At 34.4% G+C, this 24553-nt stretch overlaps 1 protein-coding gene across 1 annotated transcript; it reads left to right on the top strand.

The window, feature by feature from the left end:
• Positions 1-2499: 2499 nt before the first annotated feature.
• LOC150092711 (zinc finger MYM-type protein 1-like) lies at positions 2500-3384 on the top strand. Its single transcript, XM_090414263.1, has one exon. It carries the CDS (start codon positions 2500-2502, stop codon positions 3382-3384), a length of 885 nt encoding a protein of 294 aa, XP_090270389.1.
• The last annotated feature ends 21169 nt before the right edge of the window (positions 3385-24553 follow it).

The following is a 24553-nucleotide window of genomic DNA, read 5'->3' as shown; positions in this document are numbered from 1 at the left end:
AACACATAATGTTGTACCTACCTGCAATTTCCTTATTCTCTTCTTTTTAACTTAAAACATGGTCTACTATAGTGGACCATTTGGACTACTATAGTGGTCCAAAGTAGTGCACTGTGAAAAAAAATAAACTTTTTATATTTATTTGCCTTAGAGAAAATTCGCTTCTAAACAGAAAAAAATGAAGTTTCACATGTTTCTAAAATGATACGTAATCTCCTATTATTAGTGTATACATAAAAGTACATTAGCAGAGTGGATAATCCTTACAGAACAAAAGGCAAATGGAATACAATAATATTTACACAGGCCGAGATGAACGGATAAATTCGAGTTAAAACATAAGCAAACTTTTAAAAATTTATTTTTTGCCATGATACTTGGCACTTTTCCTGATACTCGAACAGTTTTCTTTCCAAATTCATGGTATATGCATTTATTTTGAGACTGGATAATCCGCCTAAAGACAGAAGGTACGAGAACGCAGATAAATTCGCTTATGTCTTTTCATTTTCCACGCAAAGGAACTAGGAAGTGTTCTTTTGGTCCCAATCGCAGCCATAAGATGGAGATCTAATATCAGGTTTCGGTCTGCTGTTATCCATACTATGATAGTGTGTATGTATGTATATATATTAAAAATAATAATAATGATCCTCTAATACGATTTTATTTCCCAAAAGAAGTAGGTAAGGATGATTAGGCCTAACTTTTGAAGATTAGCAGGCAGCCATATAATTAAAATTAAAAGTAAAGAACTCAATCAATAAAGTTTCATTAAATAAATTTTATAATATTCTCAAAATCCATTTCCTTTTATTTTCTAGAGAGAGAGAGAGAGATAGAGAGAGAGAGAGAGTAGGCAGAGTACGCTCCCTTAGGGCTCCTTTAACCCTAACTTTTTGAAGACAGGTGGTAGCAATGTGTTTTCAGATGAAAAGAAAGTATAGCACATAACTCCATCTTATGGCCCTAAATCCAACACACCCAGGCCCGGCTGGTGGCGTGTGCGAAGTATACAATATACACAGGCGCCGCAGAAGAAAAGGCGCCTAAAAGATGTCAAAAAATATGAGATAAGAGTTAAAACGAACAAAGAATGGTACATATAATTATGAATGTACGTTGTCTTCCATTCGGGCCCCTTCAGATTTCAGATCTTCCCGGAAACGAACAAATAAATTCTGAAATTGTATCCTGAACCCGATTATATCACTGTAATTTTCTATTAAAATTTACGAAAATATATCTAAAATAGTTCTTTATTTTTTGACGTATCATAAATCAACTTATGATTAATTGTTGAGTTCCGTGTAAGGGCCGTATCCTAATTTTAATCGGATCGCATGCATATTGTTCGGTCCTAAAAGGCGGCTTACTACTGATAACTCATTCTTCTCGACATTCGAGCCTGTTATATTAGCAGGTTGTTAGGGCGACGTCAGCGACTCAAAATAATCGGCGAACTCTCGAGTCCAATGCGAAACATTCTTGTAAAATTCTCTTATCTATTTTCGTTGAATCTTCCTGAGAGAACTAAGTGGGCTAGTATACTGTAACATTTCCAACAAGTTATATTGAACAATTGTTGGTATAAAAGAAATATTGTTTTGTATAAAAGACATAAAGGTAGGATATTTCACTTGCTTTAGAAGAAATGTACCTATGTAACTAGGTTAAAAAAGATTTGTAGAAATATGGGGTGAAGTGGAATTCCTGGGTTTTTTGAAATTTTCAAATATGAGTTAAAGGTCCAACCCTTGGGGTTGATGTTTTCACTAGAAGAATTTAAAAAAATTATGAATTAATAGAAAATATAGGATAAATATTTGTGAGAACCTCCCACAACTTTGCCAAAGCAATATTTCACTTATCTTCCTTATAGAACCTCAAATATAGGGCTCTGGGAGGATTTCACATTGTTTAATATTTAATAAACAATAAAGATTTTAATAAAATATAACCACCAATATAACATCTAATACCAATCAATACTTTTCATTCTTAAATTTTTAAAAGACAGTAATTTTATCTTTATTTTCAAATTTATGTTATTTTAATAAAAATATTTTTTGCATTTTTCATAATTTTATCATTCTCTAATTTTTGTACCCATTTTTAAATTTTCCAAAAAACCCAGGAAATCCACTTCACCCGAAATATGGATCGAAAAAGAAAATTATCTGGTTGTCAGAATAAACAAAATCGAGAAAAGAGGCTGATAGAGCAATTAAGGAATCAAAGAACGCTGCATAGTTTTCTCTACAAGATGGACAAGACGAGGATAATTCTGTTCACACTATCGAACCAATGGACACAAGTGAGCTTAAGCATGATGGTGAATTGTAACCATTGTGAGGCCTGGTGCTGAAACTGATGAAACTTGCGTTAAGATTGAATCAAATACTGGTACAAGTGCAACTAAACAGGATGATGGGAACTCAATCGACGTAGTGCTTGAAAGAGAATGTTCAATAGTATGTAGAAACGAGTGCTATGGAGATGACTAGCTATTCTGATCATGAAAACATAGCAGATTGGCCAGAATTACAGAATTTTCAAATTGAAAAGATAGTACTGAAAGGGCCAGCACGAGCTAACATTGAACATTATCCAAAAGACCGTGTTGGGCGATCATTTAGCAAAATATATTTCCAACGAAAAACAGCAAATGGTGAATTAGAGGATAGAACATGGCTTGTATATTCAACCAAATTAGATAGAGTGTTCTGCTTTTGTTGCAAAATATTTAGTAGTGATGAATTTACCTTAGCAAAGGCCAGCACAAATGATTGGGGATACATGACGTTTATTTTGAAGAGACATGAACGAAGCACTCAGCATTTTGATTGTTATGGAAAGAGGACTGAGTTAAAAAAACGACTTTCTGGTGGTCAAACTGTTGATTCTTTGACGAACAAATTCTATTTGAGTGAAGTAAAACATTGGGATGAAGTGCTGAAGAGAATAATTTCAATTATTTTCACGATGGCCTCAGAAAATATGGCATTTAGAGGGTCTTCAGATAAATTATTCACTGAAAATAATGGTAAATTTTTAAAGTTGGTCGAGTTGTTCTCAAAATTTGATCCATTCTTAGAAAAACATGTAAAACGGGCAATGGAAAATACACACAAGACTCATTACTTGGGAAAAGATATCAAGAAGGAAATTATTTTATTGATCACCAAAGCTACAAAGGATAAGATTTTGGACATGGTCAAAAATGCAATGTATTTCTCAATTATTGTGGATTGTACACCTGATCAAAGTCATAAAGAACAGATGTCCATTGTTGTGTGTTACGTATACATCGAAAAAGCAGCTGAGGGCCACAATGCCAATGTGGAAATTAAAGAAAGTTTTTGGAATTTATTAACGTTGTAGAAACAACTACAATGTAAAGTAAAGATGACCGAAGAAATTTTAAATTCTTTGAAACAAAGTGATTTATCTATTATGAACCTTCGTGGTCAAGGTTACGACAATGGAGCCAACATGCGAAGCAAAAGAAACGGTGTGCAGTCTCAAATTGGAAATATCAATCCAAAAGCCTTTTTCATTCCATGTGTCTGCCATTACTTAAATTTAGTCGTTGTTGATGCAGTAAATGAAGCTATTGAAATTGTTAATTTTTTTTCAACCATTCAAATAATTTACAAGTTTTTCTCGGGATGGACAAAGCGTTGGCATATTTTTCAGTCCATGTGTTAAGCGATACTAGATGGGAAAGCCGTGTTAATGCCGTTAGTGCTTTGAAGACCGGATTGAAAGGTATTTATTCTGCGTTAAAAAAGTCGTTCAATTGGAAAAAGATTCACTTACACGTATAACAGCGGAATCAATCGCATCAAAATTAGATAGTTTTGAATTCATTTGTGGATTAATGATCTGGCACGACGTACTTACAGAAATCAATTGTACAAGCAAGTTGTTACAATCACAAAACATGAATATTAAATCAGCAGCAACTGCATTGAAAAGGATAACTGAATTTCTCATTTGCCATAACACTGAAGATTCCTTCGAGAATTATATTTTCCAAGCAAAATGCATCATCACAATAGATGCAGATTTAACAGACGATTTTAGTCCTGAGTTAGATAATCGGATCCGAAAGAGAAAGAAATTCTTTGACGAGGAATCAGATACCCCGGAGTCTGTTGATGCAAAAAGGAAATTCAAAACCAAATTTTTCGACATTTTGTTCACAACAGCAATTACTTCAATGAAGGGACGTTTTGATTCATTTAGTAGCGTTTTGGAGCCGTTTGAATTTTTGTCCAAAGGGCTCCGAATTGTTGGTCTTCCATGTTGTGACATACAGAATGTCACAACATGGAAGACCAACAATTGGAAGAAAAATGTAGTTCATTAGAAAAAGCATTAAGTGACAAAGAAAACAAGGACATTGAAACAGAAGAACTGAAAATAGAGCTGAAATTATTATCTAGAAAAAATGAAGAAAATAGTACACCAGAAATGGTTTTGAAGTGGATTTATAACAACAACCTTGAAAAACTCTTTGCAAATTCACTGATTGCATTGAGAATACTATTGACTTTGCCCGTTTCAGTTGCTAAGGGTGGGAGAACATTTTCTAAATTGCAATTAACAAAGAACCATCTGCGATCAAGCATGAGTCAAGAAAAACTAAATGGTTTGGCACCAATTTTAATAGAAAATAATATTGCTCAGTCTATCAACATTGATGTACTGCGACAGGATTTCGCTAAAATGAAAGCCAGACGAGTCCCTTTTAGCAAATTAATGTAAAGAATATTTGAATAAATCTCTTAACTTTATAGTACTATTTTATATTATTTTGAAAATTTATATAACTTGAAAAAATTTTATAAGCAGGACTAATCCGTAGGTAGCATTATACTGTAATGCGGTTTTCATTTGTTTTTTATTTCCTGTTCGTTTTATTCGCACTTTATTAAAAAAAAAAACGTTTTTGGAAAGGCGCCGAACATTAATTGCACACACAAGAAAATTACTATGCCCCAGTCCTGAACACACGTATTACTGTTGGAATAGTGTCAGAGCCTATGTAGTCCAGTGGAAGTGGTGTTTACACTCCTCAGCACTAAGACTTCTGAAGGATGGACTAGGTTCCATTCTAGTCGCCTAGAGGAACTTTTTTCTAAGCCTTTCTTCGACCAGTTTCCGAGTTAACTGAACGCTGACATGGGCAAGCAGGTTTATCTCCCGGAAACTTGGGTTTTTCGTCTGTAAACTCAAGAGAATCGACCATAGAACCCATACTATTTCAGACATTAAAAATATTGTGTTTATATGGTGAAATCCTGCAAAATCCCACTCGAAATATATTATAACTTATAACTTATATCTTATAACTCGAAAAGTTAGAAAATTATAATATACAGTATAAACAATACCATCACCAGGTACTTTAAGCAATATTATTAAACTTTCTTAATACTACATAAAATGACAAAAAATACCTTTTTATTTATTGCATTTGATATAAATTATTGAACTATCTCATTCTGCTGCATTCGTGGAGAATGTGCCACTCGACTTTTCTAGCTACGCCACGGAGTTCAAGTATCAAAGTTAAAGTCTGATGAGGTGTCTTTCATCGTCATCAAATATCCTCACTTAAACACTCGAAAAAAAAAAGAAAAATAATTAATCTAAAATTAAGAATCTTACAGCGTTTTTCAAGTTTATATTTTGAAAAGTCAAAACTATGACAACTACAGTATAAAGAAATTAAATTTAATAATATTGCTTATATTTCACTTAATGCTACAATAAGCATTTACAGTGGAAGTTGCATTAAGACAAGAACAAAGAAATATCTTACGCATTTAGGAGAGATTATTTTCTTAGTGTATAGGTTCACAAACCATTGTACATCTATACACTATTAGATTTCCAATACACAATCTAGATACGAAATATGTTTTTCAATTTGAATCATTCTTAATAAAGATTCATTCTAAATCTAGATACCTGACGAAAAAAACAGTGACACTGAATTATTTTTTGGTGCTTGTGTTGATCTCTGCAAATGGTGTTTACCTCCATTGTATCATTAACAAAATTAGCTAACGCCTTTTTATTCCCGTATAGGGAGTAGGTAAGGCCGTTTTAGCCATATCTAACTTTTGGAGACTGAATGGGCAGTTCAATCTCCACTGATAGCCAATCAGAAATAGCTGGCCCAAGGCTATCACTAATTAAGCGACACGCAAGAAGAGAGGCGGCTCGACAAGTGTCGCCATCTCCTGGTCCCTAACCCTAACACAATATATTTAATGTCTGAAAAATGTGGGTTCTACGGTCGATTTTCTCGAGTTTACGGGACGAAAATTCCGAGTTTCAGGAGAAAAAAAAAGCCGCTTGCCCGTGCCAGAGATCAACTAACTCGGGAACAGATCGAAAAAAAGGCTTAGAAAAATTTCCTCTAGTCGCCGACTAGATTCTAAAGAGTCTTCCTTTGTGCAGTCAAGCGCTTTGGTGTGCAAACGCCCCATCCACTGAGCTACACAGGTTCCTTACTCGTTCTATTCTATCTCTTTTTAGCGAGTTCCAAGGTTAGTCGATCTTTGGAAGTGGCAAGTAGGTTTCTCCTCCCAAAACCTGAGGTTTTTAACCCTACAGCTCAAAATGAGTATAGAACTTACATTATTTCAGGCAAACAAATATATATGTTAGGGTTTAGGGCTACAATATAGCAGCAGTTCTATAATATGCCTATGAAATCACTGATAGTCTTGAGCTCAACTAAAGTGATGACTGAGGTTGTAGATGGACTACTCATCAATCCTCAAAGGATATGTTGGGGCTAAGAGAGTTCTTACTCCCTTTGAAAATAAGAGGCTTTAAAGTATTCTATTTCATTTACTTTATTTCTAAATAATCATTTTTCACACACACACACACACATATATATATATATATATTCCTCTAAACTATGTATATATATAATATATATATATATATATATATATATATATATATATATATATATATATACATACATACTAGAGTTGACATTTGGAATTAATAATTATACTGACTAGAACCAGAGGAGTATACTAAAAAAATTTAATGAATCACAACTAGTTTCATCAGAGTTCCAACCTCTTCAGGGGAGTAAGAAATAACTAAAAACTTACAAAAACTAATACGGTAAAAAAATGGGCTTTTCAGTTTAACACAAATGAGCTAGAAGAATAGCAACAGTCATATTTGAATTAGAGACCGCATAGCATTATTAGCGTGAATTGATGTTGAGTGATAGCTGATTTTAGAGCGCCAGTGTTGTATTACTGCGCTATGGGAATCAGGCAAACTGTAACTTAGATTGCTGTTCATATGTGAAGGATCCAGGACTATTTCTTTAGATTCTACAATGCGTCTTTCAAACTCATCATTGCATATATATAAATTGGTCGTGTGATCCCAATCGATATGGTGTTGACGCTCTTCAAGATTAGAGTTGGTGGAGAAAAGAACATGACTGGAGAGGGCGCTCGCTCCGGTTCTTTTGTAAGAGATGTCACGTCTGTGTTCCTCAAGACATAGTGAAATAGATTTATCTGTCTGATCGAAATAAGGTCTACCACAGTCGCACACAACTTTATAAACACCTGGAAAATGTAGCTGGTTGTGTTTTGGTTTTGGGCGGCTCAGAAAGGAACGAAGCTTTGGTAGAGTGATGTAGTGGTATTGGTTTTTATGTTGAATTTCTTCAAAATTCTAGCACGTTTTGGGATCAAAGAGCTTATATATATATGGTAACTGGATGTGGGTGATCGGGTTAGATTCCTCTTCTTGTCGAGGTTGTTGACGCTGTCTCAAACGTTTAGTGATGTTATGAGAAGAATATCCATTGTTTTAGAAGGTACGTTTCAGGAAGTTCAGTTCTGTTTGAAGGTCTTCTTCGGTAGAAGTGAGACATCTTGCTCGATGGGCGAGAGTGGAGATGATGCCAAGTTTCTATGGAGGAAAGTGATGAGAAGAGGCATATAAGTATCTATCAGTGTTGGTGGTGTTTCTAAAGATCGAAAATTTAAGACAGTCAGGCAATCTATTGATCTTAAGATCCAAAAAGAGAAGAACGCCGTTAATCTCAAGTGCAGATGTAAACTTGATGTTCTAGTGTTGGTTATTTAAATGTTCTAGGAAGTTTTGAAGTTCCTCTAAACTATGTTCCCAGATCAGGAAGACGTCATCTATGTATCGTAACCACAGTTTAGGTTTTAATGTTGCACTCGAAATAGCTCTCTTTTCAAAATCTTGTAAGAAGATGTTAGCTAAGACTGGAGATAGAGGACTGCCCATAGCTAACCCGCTGGCTTGTTTATAAATTTTTTCCTCGTAGCAGAAATAGCCGGAATTAACGCAGTGTGTAAGAAGAGCGAACATTTTCTTAGAAACCTTGTCTTTCAGGAGAGTCAGAACTTCTTTTGTAGGTACATTCGTAAAAAAGAGCCACGATGACAAAGCTCATCCTTTATCAGAAATTCTGAGGATTTCATCTCAAAAATAAAAAACTAAAATCTCAAAGACTGACAGAATGGTGAGCTTTGATATCATGTCTCTTATTACGAATGTATCTACAGACGAAATTCTGACTCTCCTGAAAGACAAGGTTTCTAAGAAAATGTTTGCTCTAAAAACCTGAGAACCTGAGTTTAAGGGAGGAAAAACTTTGCTACCCGCATATAAGACCGACTAACTCACCTTCACTTGAACAGTTATGATAAAGGTTCTTTTCATCCTAGATAGGATTCTAATCCATGTCTTTCCAAGGGTATAATCGAAACCGACTGGCCAATAATGTTACTGATAAAATTTTATATTATGCTATTTGTATGTTTTGCATCTTCCCATTCCATCGAAGAAAACAAATCCAAATAACAAACAAATGTGTTGGCTTCCTTGCCTTGTACCTCGAAAAGCTTTTTTTTTATAGTTTTTATTTTTTTTCCCGTTTAGTTTTAAAATTTCCAAGCTCTAAAATAAGTCTTCATTTCTTCCTCTTTGAGATCCAATTTAAAATTTTAGCAGACAAACAATTTTGAATATCATTTGTACATAATTTGCACCTTCGTAGAGTAATTGGAAGGACAACAGTCTTTGCGCCCTTCGATTGGAAAAGACATGAGTTCGATTCTTGTCGTGATGAGAGGTCTCTTTATATGGGCTTTTTTTTTTTTTCAATTGAAACTGATATAGCCGATCTCATATGGTGGTAGCAGGTTCCCCCCCCCCCCCCCGAAAAGTCGGGTTTTAATCCTGCATGGAGACAAAACGGCAATTTACATATAAAAAAATACAAGTAATGATGTTGATAGTCAGTAGATGTAGTAGATGATGATAATGATAACAGTATTCTGTGAAAGTTGTAATGTGGAGTTGTAGAGTACAATGCCCTCCCTAGATGAGCTCTTGGGGTGATTGGAGATGCCATGTAATAATAATAATAATAATAATAATTGTGAAAATATGAATTTTCATAAGAATAGTGTATTTCCAAAGATAAAAGAAAACTTTGATATCGAATGAATTAATAATTGTAATCATAATAATAATAATTATTATTATAATTATAATAATTATAATAACAATTATTATTATTATTATTATTATTCGTGACATCTCCAAGGAGTCTGAAGACTCATCGCGGGAGGATACCTACTATACAACTCTCCGTTTCCACTACTACACAGAACCTCTACTACCAATCACCTACATCAACGCCATCTACTGCCCACAACCCCCACCACAGCTAGTATTTTTTGTCTGTAAATTGCGTGTGTTCTGAAGGGCTGATTTGTCTGTATGAGGAATGAAAAACCCGAGTTTACGGGAGAAAAAAACCATGCTACCTCCGTATCAGATCGGCTAACACACCTTCGATTGAAAAAGTCCATATAAAGATTCCTCCCGTTATGACGAGATTCGAATTTAGACCTTTTCTAATCGAAGGGCGCAACGTACCGTCGTTCCTCCAATTGCGCTACGGAGGCGTTTTAATAATAATCAATAGCTATAATCATTCTTCTTGAAACATATTTATATATCCGGTGTGATCCAAAATACTTCTTCCTGGAGGGAACCAGGATTTTATCGTTACCCCACTAGACTGGGTATGATTTTTGTAAAGTGGTGGAATCAGAGACAACAAGAGCAGAGTTGCAGAAATTGCAAATTGTTATATATATTTATTAAATAAATATGCAACACAATTTCTCCCATCGAATTTCTACACTATGTTTTATTTATTTTTTGATATCTGAAAACACTAGTCTCGTAACTGTAAAGTATTGTATTGTATTGTATATCAACAGATATTTTCTAACCTTTGGCTTACACGTTTCTGTTGTCACACAGTCTTTAACAGCCATACAGATAAAAACAAAACTCTGGTCTCTGACGTATTATCAAAAACAGCAAGAGAGAGAGAAAGGGAGAAATGATAATGAATGTTCTGCTAAATGCGTTAAAAATAATTATATATCACACATTTTCATGCAGAAGCATTTTTCTTGAAAAGATTAAGCTAAAGTAAATTAAAGAGATTAAACTTCCAGAGATTAAAAGCCAGATATTAAACTTCTTTCTCTCCCGATTACGTTATTTATTTGGTTGGCTGATGTGTTTATTCTATGAAACATTAGAATTCACATTAAATAATTCTAAAGAATTCTACATAATTGAAATGGGTGACTTTAATGCCAAGATTGGAAGCAGAGATGACCATCTGAGCTCCATCGGTAAATTTGGATTTGGACAGAGGAGAAAGACTTATTGAATTCGCAGAAGAAAATAACCTCTTTATTATGAACAGCTTTTTCAAGAAGAAAATCAACCGAAAATGGACTTGAAGAAGCCCAAATGGACAAACTTATAATGAAATAGACTTCATCCTCTCCAACAGAAGATATATCATGAATAATACCGAAGTGCTTAATAGATTTAATACAAGAAGTGACCACAGACTAGTATGGGCAAAAGTATGGATCAACAAAAAATGGGAACGGAATAAGCTCATAAGTAAAAAGTCCAATTTAGCGAATCTACAAAACCTCTACCAAAATAAAAGCTGTTATGGAGAATCACTCAAAAATGAACTAAAAAAGTTAAACACAGCTACTACCATCGACGATGCTAATGAAATATTAACAAAATCTATCTTGAATTGTGCACTAGAAATAGGAGGTGTAAAAAGGCACTAAGGAGAGGAAAAACTATGACAGGAAACCTTAGATCTGATGAAGAAAACAAGAGATTTGAGTGACACCAATAAAATATAATATACAGAAATTTGTAAAACTATACGTAAAAGGATGAAACATGAACTTAGATCGTATAATACCAAGAAAATTAAAGAAACAATAGAAAACAATATTAATATGAAGGTCCTAAGACGAACATTATCAGTTGGAACAAAGGAAATAGCTGCTGTAAGAGGAAAAAATGGTGAACTTATAAAAAAATAGAGAAGCAATAATCAAAAGAATTCAGAAATTTTATACCGTATGAAGACAAAGACCGAGACATTCAAGAATCATCTATGGATAACTCGAGTGAGGAAGAATACGATGCCCCTGAGATCTTACAAAGTGAAGTGGAAATGGAACTGCGGGAAATGAAGAATGGAAAGGCCCCAGGAGAAGACGAAATTATGGTAGACTTTTTAAAACTGGGAGAAAGCCCTGTCATCAAACAGCTGACTAAACTCTTCAATAAATGCCTAAAACAGAGAAAAATTCCAAAAAATTGGAACAATTCACTTCTAATATTAATTTTTAAAATGGGCAATATGGAAGAAATTTAAAAGTACAGACCTATAAGCCTACTCCCCACCATATATAAAGTTCTCCCCAAAATTATAAATAATAAACAAAATCTAAACTAGAGGGAATGCAATCCTGTGAACAAGCTGGATTTAGGAAGAATTACAATACTTTTGACCATATTCACACATTAAGACAGCTCATTGAAAAATCAATTGAATACAATAAACCCCTATGTCTGGCCTATACAGTATAGACTACGAAAAAGCATTTGATTCAGTTAAAACATCTACAACACTAAAAGCACTTAAAACCCAGGGAACTAAGAAACCATATATTGAAACACTAAAACATATTTACAATAATGCAACTTCTGTAATTAAATTATATAAAAACATTGAAACGTTTCCAATACAAAAATGTATCTAGCAAGGCGACGTCATCTCTCCCAAATTATTTACAGCTGCACTAGAGAAAGTCTTTAGAAGCCTTGATTGGGAAACAAAACGAATAAACATAAATGGAGAAATGCTGCATCATCTGAAATTTGCAGATGATGTTGTCCTAATAGAAGATAATCTTGAAGATCTGGAAGAAAGGCTAAATCAGCTAAATGAAGCCTCCAGAATAATTGGATTAAAAATAAATAGCGAAAAAACAAAAATAACGATGAATAAATACATAAACCTTAGAACTGTCAAAGTTCAAAAACCATTTAATAGAACAAGTTATTTTATATGTATATTTGGGCCAATTGTTCTGCTTTGAGGAGTGCCAAAGAAAAGAGATTGAACAAAGAATTCACCTTGGATGGATGGCTTATGTGAAAATGAGAGACATATTCAGAAGTGACATCCCTATGAGTCTAAAGCTTTCGACTAGTGCGTACTTCCTGTCCTAACATACGGAGGAGAAACATGGACTTTAACAGAAATTCTAAGCAAAAAAACTGAGAAGAACACAACATCGCATGGAGAGAAGTATGCTAAAAATAACATAGGAAGACAAATACCTGAATAAGATCTCAAACAGGTGTCATGGATATTTGAAAATACATTAAACAGGCTAAGTGGAGATGGGCTGGCCATATTGCCAGATGCAGTGACGGGAGATGGACTAGAAAAACAACAGAGTGGAGACCAATGGATGGAGCAAGACAAAGAGGAAGACCGAGAAGAAGATGGAGGGATGAACTGGAACAAATTGCAGGAGTGAGATGGATGGGAGAGGCAGAAAACCGAATGGTCTGGAAAACCATGGGGGAGACCTTCGTCCAGCAGTGGACAGAACTAAAAGGTTGAAGAAGAAGAATGCGTTTATTAGCAATTTCATGCTTTATCATTGTTAATTATTTTCAAATTTTAATTATTATTATTATTATTATTATTATTATTATTATTATTATTATTATTATTATTATTATTATTATTATTATTATTATCTACATCCCAGACATGATAAACAAATTACCTTTTGAATACAGAAACCTTACAAACTACAATAGCCTGAAAAGAGCTCTATGGACATACTACGAACAAGAAACACGCACCCAAAATACCATACAAACTTAATGAAACACAATATATTCGCTCAGGCTTCCAGTTCAGCGACGCATCAGTACATTCCAATTTAATGTATGTGTGTGTGTGGGGGGGGGGGGGGCGCGTGTGTGTGCGTGCGTGTGCGGGTGAGTGCGCGCGCACGAATTTCTCAATCATAGATTCCGTAGCATCCTAACACAGCAAAAAAAAAAAAAAAAAAAAAAAAAAACATAATAACCAACTGGTGTCATCCTCAGATAAGCTTACATTTAAGCTTCGAGGATGAAAGGGAAAAAAAAATTAGTTCTCATCCAAGATATATCATATGTAACCAAATGCATGTAATGTACGTATCACAAGAAAACCAATGTATGTATTATATGTAAACCAATGTACGTAATGTAAATATCACATATAAATAAATGTAAGTAATATATCATATGTAAACAAATGAATGTAATGTATATAATAATTGTAACAAATGTATGTAATGTATATAATAACTGTAACAAATGTATGCAATGTAAAAAAAAAAAATTATTTTAAAAGTAAATCATGAGTTTACACCGTATATTTGTGAAACTAAGGACACATAATATTCAGATTGCATATGTATAAATACTGTTGTATAATCACACCTTTTCAAACTTGAAAAAAAAAAAAATAGTAAACCACAACATGTAATATTATACAACTTATGTAACTCTGAACAATATAATTGTAAATTATTATTATGATTGTTATATATATATATATTTAAAAAAAAAACTGTTATCATCATTACTATTTAAATCTCATTATATGTAGCACAAAGTGCTGAACCATTGTAAAATAATATACTGAATAGATGATCATTGTACATATGTAAATATTTGAAAGAACAATAAAAAAAAATTATTATTATTATTATTATTATTATTATTATTCCTGACACCTCCAAGGAGTTCGAAGACTCATCGCGGGAGGACACCATTGACAGCAAATTTATTATTAAATGGTCTTATTGCACTCATATATTGATTTGTATACGTACTACATCAAAGAATTTTAGTCCTAAAGTGAATTTAATTATTAGCATCGTTTTTTCAGACCGTTTGATGCAAGTATATATTTGATTATTTATATATTATATTATCATAAAATGAAATGCAATAAAAAATTCATATTCTTCACAAAAGGGGTCGCTAACGCTGTTTGTCTGCTGAATTTTTGTCAAGCTTGCTATTTTATGAAGTTACCTAAAACAAAAACAAGAAAAAGTTTTCATATTGATCATTTGAAAGTTTGCAAATTCCAAGAGTGAGTGCAGTTTTGTTTTTAGGTATAAGTGCAGTAACTTGATTACAGTAATTTACTACAATACGTATTTTTTGAAGCGTTTTGCAAAATGAGTAATTATTTACGCTAGGTTTATACGTCGATTTTATATATGTATGTTTCTAAAATGTCCATGAAAAGCAGCAAATTGTTATATTTAAATCGCCTTAAAAACTGGAATTTCACTTTCCAGGAGAAATTCAGGTATATTAATAAAACCATTAATTATCCTGACGACTTTAGCAATGTCATGATTTTATATTTGAAGACGTTAACTTTATAACTGAGAATTTCATAACTCATTTTGAGTGATATTAATAACCGTTTCATTTAATAGATTCAAAAACGATTCATACATGAGGATTGAATTGAATTTCCAAATCATAGGATGTTCTAACTATATCCGAATGGTTTTTCAACAATATAATAATGTTATTCTTGTTAGCAAGATATAATGGGATAAATGGATTGTATTCATTAGATGCCTATCATTACTTAATTTTTGGTGCCTTTCAATAATGTGTAATGTCTACCTAATCTTTTTATCTGGCTGATAATTTTCATTTACGTTTTCATTTACCCTTTATTTGTACATATAAGAAGACAGCTTTCTTGGCTGAATTCATCATCGTAAAATTTACTTTAAAAAAAAAATACTAATAAAGTTTTCTTTCGGCCCGGGACTGCTTTCAGTCTCTCTCTCTCTCTCTCTCTCTTCGTGCACGAAAGCGTGTTATATTGCTAAATGCGATAATTCATATATAAGAGAAATATCAGACAACGGTTGAAGTCTGGATGGAGACTTCAACCGTTTTCAAACACAGTAACTGCAGCCCACTGGGAACCTTGCTTGAAATTGAATAGTAGAATGGATGGTGGCTAGCAGCCTCTCATATTTGATCAAGGTTTGAGAAATGTACTGATATTGCATAAATATAGAAACAAGCTAGGAAGTATACGTTCGCGTTCACCATACTAAGTTATGTTACTGTTATTTAATAAGTAAAAAAAGCAAAAGCAGTACAAGAAGACAGTGCGAGATTATGTTCAGTGAGTGCGATCAGTATTCCGAGAAAGGGATTAAAATCTGCGGCGCCCAGCGGTAACCTCTTCCTACGACACACACTCCGTGGAAGTAACTTGTATCACTGACACAATAGAAAATCTGTTTCTGGTTTCATGTAAAGCGGTAATTATTATCGTCTAATTTTGACATAATTTAAAATGTGCTGATTCGTTCAAAGTTTTAAATGTTATCTTTCATTAGAATTTGCTAACCGATGCTGTACATTTAAAAATGTACCTAAAAATACAAATAAATAAGAATGTACTAAAAATAAAGCACACACACACACACACATATATATATATGTGTGTGTGTGTGTGTGTGTGTGTGTGTGTGTGTGAGTTTTCATTTACAGAAGATAAAAAAAAAAATAGTACAAAATTCTGCCACCACCACGGGACATTTGGCGCTTAAGTGCGTTGTTTGGGATTAATTAAACAGGAATACTACAATACAAGAGACACAAGCAATCAATTTTCGGGTTTGTATAACTTATAGATGTGGTTCAATATAAGGGTTGTTTGAAAAGTTTGGTAAATTTCCAATAGACGGCGACACAATTCGTTCATTACTACCAGTTTCGGCACGTACCATCCTTTCATGACCCCCCCTAGCAAAATTTTAACTACATGCGACGAGTAGTTCTCGTTTAGCAAACATTCAAAATGACCGTGTTCGCGTTTTACATAAAAATGTAGAAAACAAGTGTGGTGCAGTAATAAAACACTTTTATTTGAAAAAGCGGACAGCTGCGCAGATCAAAGCAGAGTTAGATGCAGTTCGTGGGGACTATGCACCAGCATTAAAGACTATTTATTTTTGGATAAATGAGTTTAAATGTGGTCGTAAGTCCATCGAAGATGAAGCGCTCTCCGGACGCCCGACTGAGGTTACTATTAAGGAAATGATTGACAGAATACATGGTTACATTATGGAAGATCGCCGTGTGAAAGTGCGTGAGATTGCTGAGATTGTAGGCATCTCAACTGAACGGGTGTATAATATCCTGCACAAAAAATTGTACATGAAAACGCTGTGTGCGAGATGGGTGCCTCGATTATTGATTGTCGATCAAAAACATGCGAAAAGACATTTCAACGCAATGTTTTTTGCGATGTTTAATCGCAATTCACAGGATTTTTTGCGTCGATTCGTGACTCTAGACGAAACTTGGATCCACCACTACACGATGTCACCGAGGCTGTCAAATGACTATTTTGCACAATTTGACAAATCCTACTTTTTAGATGGGATGAAAAAAATTGGAAACTCGCTGGACCAAATGTGTAGACCTTGATGTAGTCTATGTTGAGAAAAAAAGCTGATTTTTTCCCCCCCAAAAATTTGTTTAACTTATTTTTTTACCAAACGTTTCAAACAACCCACGTATGTCCTCCTTTCAGATGTTCTAAGCAATGCATTCTGTGAATGACATTTTCTACAGCGGAGCACAATAGATCTGCAGTGATTTGCCTCACATGCTGCGTTATTCTGTCTTTCAGGGTTGCTAAATCAGGAACATGCTCTTCATGCACACGCTTCAGATGGCCCACTACCAAAAGTCACAGCTGTTGAGATCAGACAAACGAGGTGGTCATGCTGTGGGAAACACGACTAATCACTCTGTCTTCTGTGAGATGTTTTTTCCGTGACATTCGCTGTACCGGCAATCCAGTGTTGAGCTGGTGCTTTATCCTGCATGAATATGGTACAGTCAAGGCACCTTCGCTGCTGCAGTTGCGGAACAACAAAGTTGTGCGGCATCTCTCGATACCTAACAGCAGAGATGTACAAGTTACTGGTCCTGTCGGGAGAAGAACTTCATATCTTCCACAGCCATGCATCATCCATCTCTATTCGAGCTAAGAACGGCAGGACAAACTGCACTCGAGTTTTCGCATCACCATGAAGCAAAGCTTGAGCGTGGGAGCTCTTGTAGGGGAGAAACCTTAGCATTGGACGCAGGATTTTCCACACAGTTGAGTATGGCATGTCTAGTTGCCTTGATATTACTCGAATACTGCCGGACCCTTGTGCGTTATTCATTCCGTGTTCCAGAACGGAAGTTGCAACTTCGTCAACTTGTTGAGGAATAATCCGTTTGCGCCCTCGTCCTGGTCTCACTGCTAAAGATCCGCTATTTTCAAATCGTAAAATAATTTTTCTAATATTTGGTATTGTCACTGAACCTTTTCTCCTATCCTTCGAACGCCCGAATTCTCCAAGCGCGAAATTAGCGTTACCGCGTTGTTAGTAAAGCTTGGCTAGCAACGTACGTTCTGGTAAGTTGAGATCCATAGCACTTCAGTCTTATCAGAATTAAGCGAATCCTTTTCGGTCCTCCTTATATTCACCAACTCGTCGATAGATGCAGTGAGATTACGCAAATATATATATATATATATTTGCGTAATCTCTCACAAAACCTCCATTCATTCAGAATGGAGTTTTTGTGAGATCAATGAGAATTTTTTTCTTCTCCTTCTTTTCTTGTGTGTTATTTTAACTCCCCCCCGTTTCTCCCCTGTTTTTTTCTATATACATTTGAATTTCTTCTACAAAATATAGCTTTTATTATACAATTAAAAAGCTAAATATACAATATAGCTTTTCTACAAAAGTTGAATTCACTGGTTTCATACGGATGTGGCAGAGTTCACCCTCCCACACACATTTAACAAAATGACTCACTGACAGATCAAAATTTTATTCACCTCTCGTGGAGTTAGGAAACACATTTGGCACGCGAGTTACTTTTAGTGTGCAACTATCGAGAAAAATTCGAAAATCCTTTTTGAGTTTAACGCTCAAAATTTGAAGTTCCCAAAGAGATGTGTTTTCTTTTTAACTCGAAAACTGTTCGAGATACTGTATCGGGATTGGAACTCTTTTTCCATTATGTAGAACTTTAAACAAAATCTGTTTCCTTTGCATTTGTGTTTTTTAGGTTTCGAGAAGATCTAGAAAAATAGACTTTCCTGTTTTTTTTTTTTTTTTTTTTTTTTTTTTTTTTTTTTTTTGAGATTTTTGAATATTTTTCAGAATTTTATGTTAGGAAAACACTGATCAAATATCTGACTGCAGAAGATGAAAAATATCCAAAAAAAGTGAAGTTTTTTTTTCTTGGTTTTAAAAAAAATTAAGTTGCCCCTTGGGGCCGCGAATTACTTTGCTTGTTAAGGCAAAGGCGATTAAAACTCCCAAATGCAGGTGCCAAGGCTGATCACCGAAGACCACAGAGCACGTTGTGTGTGTGTGTGTGTGTGTGTGTGTGTGTGTGTGTGTTTCCTATAAATATATCGAGAAATAAATTAAGCAGGGTAGTGGTATCACACTGGACTATGGTAAACATCCCCTTTCTTAAAAACATTCAGAAACATCCATGCCACTGTGATCTAGGATCCTCCGTACTCTGTTGGAAACGACGATGCTGTTTGGATGGAAAGACCTCGGTTCGAATCCCGTCTAAGACCACAAGAAACCTTATAAGATTTTTTCCAGCAATATGGAGGTGGAAGTTTTCTCTCTTCTGGAAATTCGGATTTTTTATTCAAAAAGCAGACGAACTCAAGAGAAACGAACCAGAACAGACAAACCGGTCTCATTTGGAGGCGGAAGTTTCAAGCAGGAAATTCGCATTTTTCATTCACAAGGTGGACAAATCACTTATAAGATTAATCCCTTGAACATATTTGATTAGATTGCATGATGCTGAGTTGTTTGGCATGTTGAGGAAAAATGAAATATAAGATTAAATTTATAATTCTTTTACTTGCTGATCTAGCTTAATGAGACTATACTGATTCTGAAATTCAAGGAAATTAAAAGTTTTACCCATAGCTACTAATGGAAATGTTTGGCGCATGGCTACACATCCTCCATCTTTTGTTGTCGGCATAATAATACCAGCAAGGAATTTTTTTTTTTTTTTAAGTGAACTCTCATTGTCTTAAACTACATTCCCAATTTTCTTAACTGGATTAATTTCTTTGCTCACTAACGTCTTCCTGCCATTATTTATTTAATTTTTTTTTTATTCAGATAGCTGATATTTTTTCTCCTATTTTTATTTTTATATTTATAATAAAGAGTTCGCAGGCGCAGCCAACTAATAGGCAAGTTCATACTTTCAGCAATTTTATTCTTTATTACTTTTAAGAAGTAATAAAGAATAAAATTTTGTGTAAACATTTTGTGCAAATTTTTATGGCAGTCCTACCTTGTCAACGTATATACATTTCGTATAGTACATTTCGTGCTGTAAGTGGAATAAGGGTTAGATAACCAGAACCCTGCTCTAGAGACCAGTGTTTTTCAAACCTCTTCAAGCATTCAGTACACAAAGTGGGTCTCACACCTAATATAAATAATTTACTACCTAAAGGCATTCGCAAACATTCTTACCGCAGTGGGAATAGGAAGCTACATTTGAGAAGCAGGGACGTTATCTACTCTGCCTTTCGGGGTGACATGTTATCAGAAACGCTTTAGGGAGCATCTTTAGTAAAATATAGTTACACAAAAGCTTTGGCGAAGAGTGGACAGGACAGTTGGATCTGTCGACTTTTCTATAACTCAATTATATACATTGACTTGTGTTTGAAAGAGATCGTCATGATGTCTTATTAACCTGGTAAGTAAGACCTTTGTCGTGAGGTTCGCTAAAATGCCTAATTAAGTGAGACAGGATATCATCTTTAAATAATGTCATACTTTTCCAAGCGATGTAGAAAATCTGACACTTGAACCAAAGATAGAGGAATATATCCGGAACGATATCATGTCACGAAATGTCAGAGTTTTTAATTAGATTTTTTTTTAAAGTTTTTACTTGCAAACGAAGAAAACTTAACATATCCTAAAATCTTAAGATCATTATGAAAGATTAAAAAATGCTGAATGTAAACAAAATCCAATTATACCAACTGTAATAATTACATCAATAACCGAAGTCACAAAAGTAGAAATAGATATATCTGAAAATTTCAAAGGCAAAACTTTTTTTAATTTTTTTTTTGAAATTTTATTTAGGACGTGACATGGAGGAAAAGAGTCCAAAAGTACCGAAAAAAAATTGATATCACTTAGTAATGATTTTTTTTTAAATGTAACGTCCATCCGCGAAAGGTTGTAAACCAATAATACATTTAATACCGTGGGTAGGTTGTTTATTTATTTTTTTTTTTTTTAAATTCGAAACTTTCTAGAAACTAAACATGAAACTTCCACGGACGTCGGAAGGCCCAACAGTCCTTCGAAGTTACTCTTTGATCCATTGATTGTATTAACGAAGTGACATTGGCAGTTCCAGAGGCTCTTATCTTCTCTGCGTTTGCCAAAAAATGCACGTACAAACCAGCTGACCTTGTACACGTATTCTTCACGAAGCGTACTGAATGGCAAAAAGTGAATTAGCGATGATCAGTATCCCTTCTAAGTTTGTTGATTTCGTGATTAAATTGGGAATAACCAAACCGAGTAGGAAAAGAAAAAAAAAATTCTACCAGGAATCTAATTCCTCTTTATCCATACGCATACCTGTATTGACATAACTTTATTCAGTTTTGGAAAGGGGAAAAGCAAGAACATGTAAAATCCCCGTAACTGTTGAGAAGTTTGGCCTTGCAAAAGAACCCTAAGGGAAAAGTCACTCTGGAAGGATCCCAAAATAAATATTTGGCATCTGTTATACTGCTGACAAGCACAAGAACAAATGATAACGGGCGAAACATTGTGGGTGACATTAAAATTTAATCAACATCGATCTTCATACATGGAAGGGTCCGCATTTCTAGCGTTAATGAATCCAGCGGGTGTTATAATAGTAAGAAGAAATTCGTATTAGAACCTCCGAAAGGCTGTATATATTTTTCAAGGTAAACAACACTGCAACTGACCATTACATACGTCTCTTTCGCTTTCTTACGTAAGAGTCCTGCAAAACTTTATTGTTTCCGTTCTGTGAATAACATGGAAAACAGGACTTGTAACTAAAGGAAGCAAATGCTGTTGTCTACTCGGAATTAGCTTGCATTTCATATAAGAGATGTTTCTCAAGACCTCGACGATGCTCACAGTATTGTTTTCCAAGTAAAGCGCTCTGCAGTCAACAACTATGAAGGTGTTCCGATCTGTGTCGATACAGGTCGCGAAGGTCTAGGACTGTGTTATCGGAATCGCGCGTCGTTTGATATCGCTGTTTTGTCGCAACACTTGCATTTTGTTTTTGGATCGGGTTGGGTGAAAGGACGTTAATCCAAACGATCGTGGTTTCCCTAGCAGTCCACGTACATTTCCGTCGCTCCTGTTAGTTCGGTACAGGTAGTCAGTTACAAGCAGCGCTTGCAAGGCGCGTGGGGGACAGTGTGCCGCTCGTGATGAGACCGATAAGCCACGAGGAGTACTATAGCAGGTGTATTTGCTTTACAGCTGACAAGCAACGCCGCAGGTGGGAATACAGAGGGACGGAATGTTTAACTTGAAGTTAAAACTAAACCCTTTCCAGTTACCTAAGGTGAGTGAATGGTTTTTTTTTTTCTTTCTTTCTTTCTTTCTTTTTTTTTTTTTTTTTGCTTTATGTCATTGAATGGGCTTGCCGTCCAAATTTAATACACTTAGTTACAATCAAGTGGCCGTGTTTTTTTTTTTTTTTTGGGGGGGGGGGAGAGGGATGCGCTGCTTTCCCTATTGAATCTGTATATGCAAGGAGAAACTGTGCAGGATACTTGATTTCCAAACCTTCATTCGCTTTTCGTTTAAATGAATTCTGTAGTTCTTTGAATTATGTTTAAATGAATTCTGTTGCGCATCCTAGAGAGCTGACACTAAATTACCTGCTCCAATAATGCTAGATAAGTGGGATTGTGATGTTTCTTGACACAGTTTTGCTACAGTCGATTTCACAGAAATTGATGAGTTGGTTTATTTATCTCATTTAATTCTTTTATCTCGTTTTGGATAAGCGATTTATATGAAAAGAGAATGGAAAAGTTTTTATTGGAAGTTGAAAACTTTTTTTTTGTACAATTACAGATCTTGATCAAAATTTTGAACTAATACGTTAAAAATATTAGGAAAAATTATTTATATTTATTTTAATTGAGTTATGGATTGAAACTCATTTTATTCTAAGTAAATATGGGAGTGGGGGAGGTGAGTAGTGCGAAAACGAAAAATATTATTTCTCATGGTATACTTTGTGTACAGAAGTATATAAAATTTGTATGACGTTTATTGTACACAGCAGAGATTTGCAAGCGAAATTTATAGAAGAGTTCGTCGTTAGGAACATGATGTGTTAATTATTTTAATGATTAATATAAGCACTATTATAACCATGAGAAATAAGCAAATACAATCAAAACATGACATAGGTACACAAAAATACAATTTTATCGAATACAAGAAACGTTTAAACACACTTAAGTTAGTAAAGAAAAAACGATGCGATTTTTCAACGATGCATTGAAGTTAGAACTATTCCTTGTAATATTCACACTTTACTGCGCGCACACGCGCATCTGTATACTTTTGTACAAATGTGTGTGTGTGCGTGCTCGCGTAATAAAGTGAATAGATAGTTACAAGGAATAATTTTAACTTCAACACATAAACACTAGTTACCACTTTGTTTATTGACGTAACTAAGTCTTTTTTTTTGTCTCATCTTCATTATAATTTAAAGAAATACATTATTTAGCATTATATGAATGCCTTGATTACCATACTTTGTACGTGGATAGGTACTACTTTCTAATTGAAAATGTATGTGTACAGTATTTGACGTGACTCTTCATACACTGACTGTACTTAGTTTGCATTATGAGCCGTGTCAACGAAAGAAAAATCCTATTTATATGCGCACTAACAAATACAAGTATTATTCAGCAGTATTTTGCTCTCTTGGAGGATTGAGCACAGTTTTATATTCGTCAACTTTCACTCAATGGAAATCGATTACAGATTAGATTTATAGATTTCCATTAAACAGACAGATTTCATATACACCGGATCCTAAACTCAATAAAATGGTGTTCCTAGGAGCAAGACAAGCATGTTTATTTTATAACTAAGCATTTTTCTGTATAAATAAATGATGAGTCCTATGACTTTCTCATCTCCCAAAGGTAGTTAGTAGCACTGTTTTTTTTTTTTTTTAGTCTTTACATTTTTTGAAAATTAATTTGGAAGGGCAACTAACTAGTGTTTATTTATATGCACTTTGTGTGTGTGTTCTGTGGTCGATTTTTCTGAGTTACTGGAGTAAAAATTCGACATTCTTCTCGAAAACACATGCTCCCGAAATCCACTTACTCCGAAATCGGCTGGTAAACTAAAAAGGCTGCAAAAATTCTTCTGGTTGGTGACTAGAATCGAACCTTTTTCTTTTCTTTTCTTTTTCTTTTTTTTTTTTTTACCTAGCGTCAAGGACTTTATCACGAGGCTATTTAGTTACACGCACTTATTATTATACATGAAAGCAAAAATTACCACACACGTGGTAATTTTTGTATACTTCCATTATTTATAATGTAATAAAAAAATAGCATGTGTGTGTGTGTAACTAGATAGCTAATATACATGATCAAGGCATAAGTTATAGCTGAATACCAATGATCATTTGAGGTTGGAATGGTTTCATTATATATCTTAGGAAATAGAAAACAGGGTCTCTATCTTCAGATATTATAGTGAGTATGGCCATTGGCCTTATTTTATTCGCGTAAACGAGGAAGAGTGAAATAAACGGTACAAAGTAGAAAAAAATTACAACTGAGTAAATTATGCCGAATAGTATTTAGAACCTGTGTAATAATCCGTAAGTTGAATAAAAGGTTAAATCAAATTGT

The sequence above is a fragment of the Typopeltis vanoorti genome, chromosome 25, assembly GCF_054136105.1.
Source record: "Typopeltis vanoorti isolate ZY-2024b chromosome 25, IOZ_Tvanoo_1.0, whole genome shotgun sequence".
Classification (NCBI taxonomy): Eukaryota; Metazoa; Arthropoda; class Arachnida; order Uropygi; family Thelyphonidae; genus Typopeltis; species Typopeltis vanoorti.
Note: the sequence above shows the minus strand (reverse complement) of the source record. Positions and strands in the feature narration are given on the sequence as shown.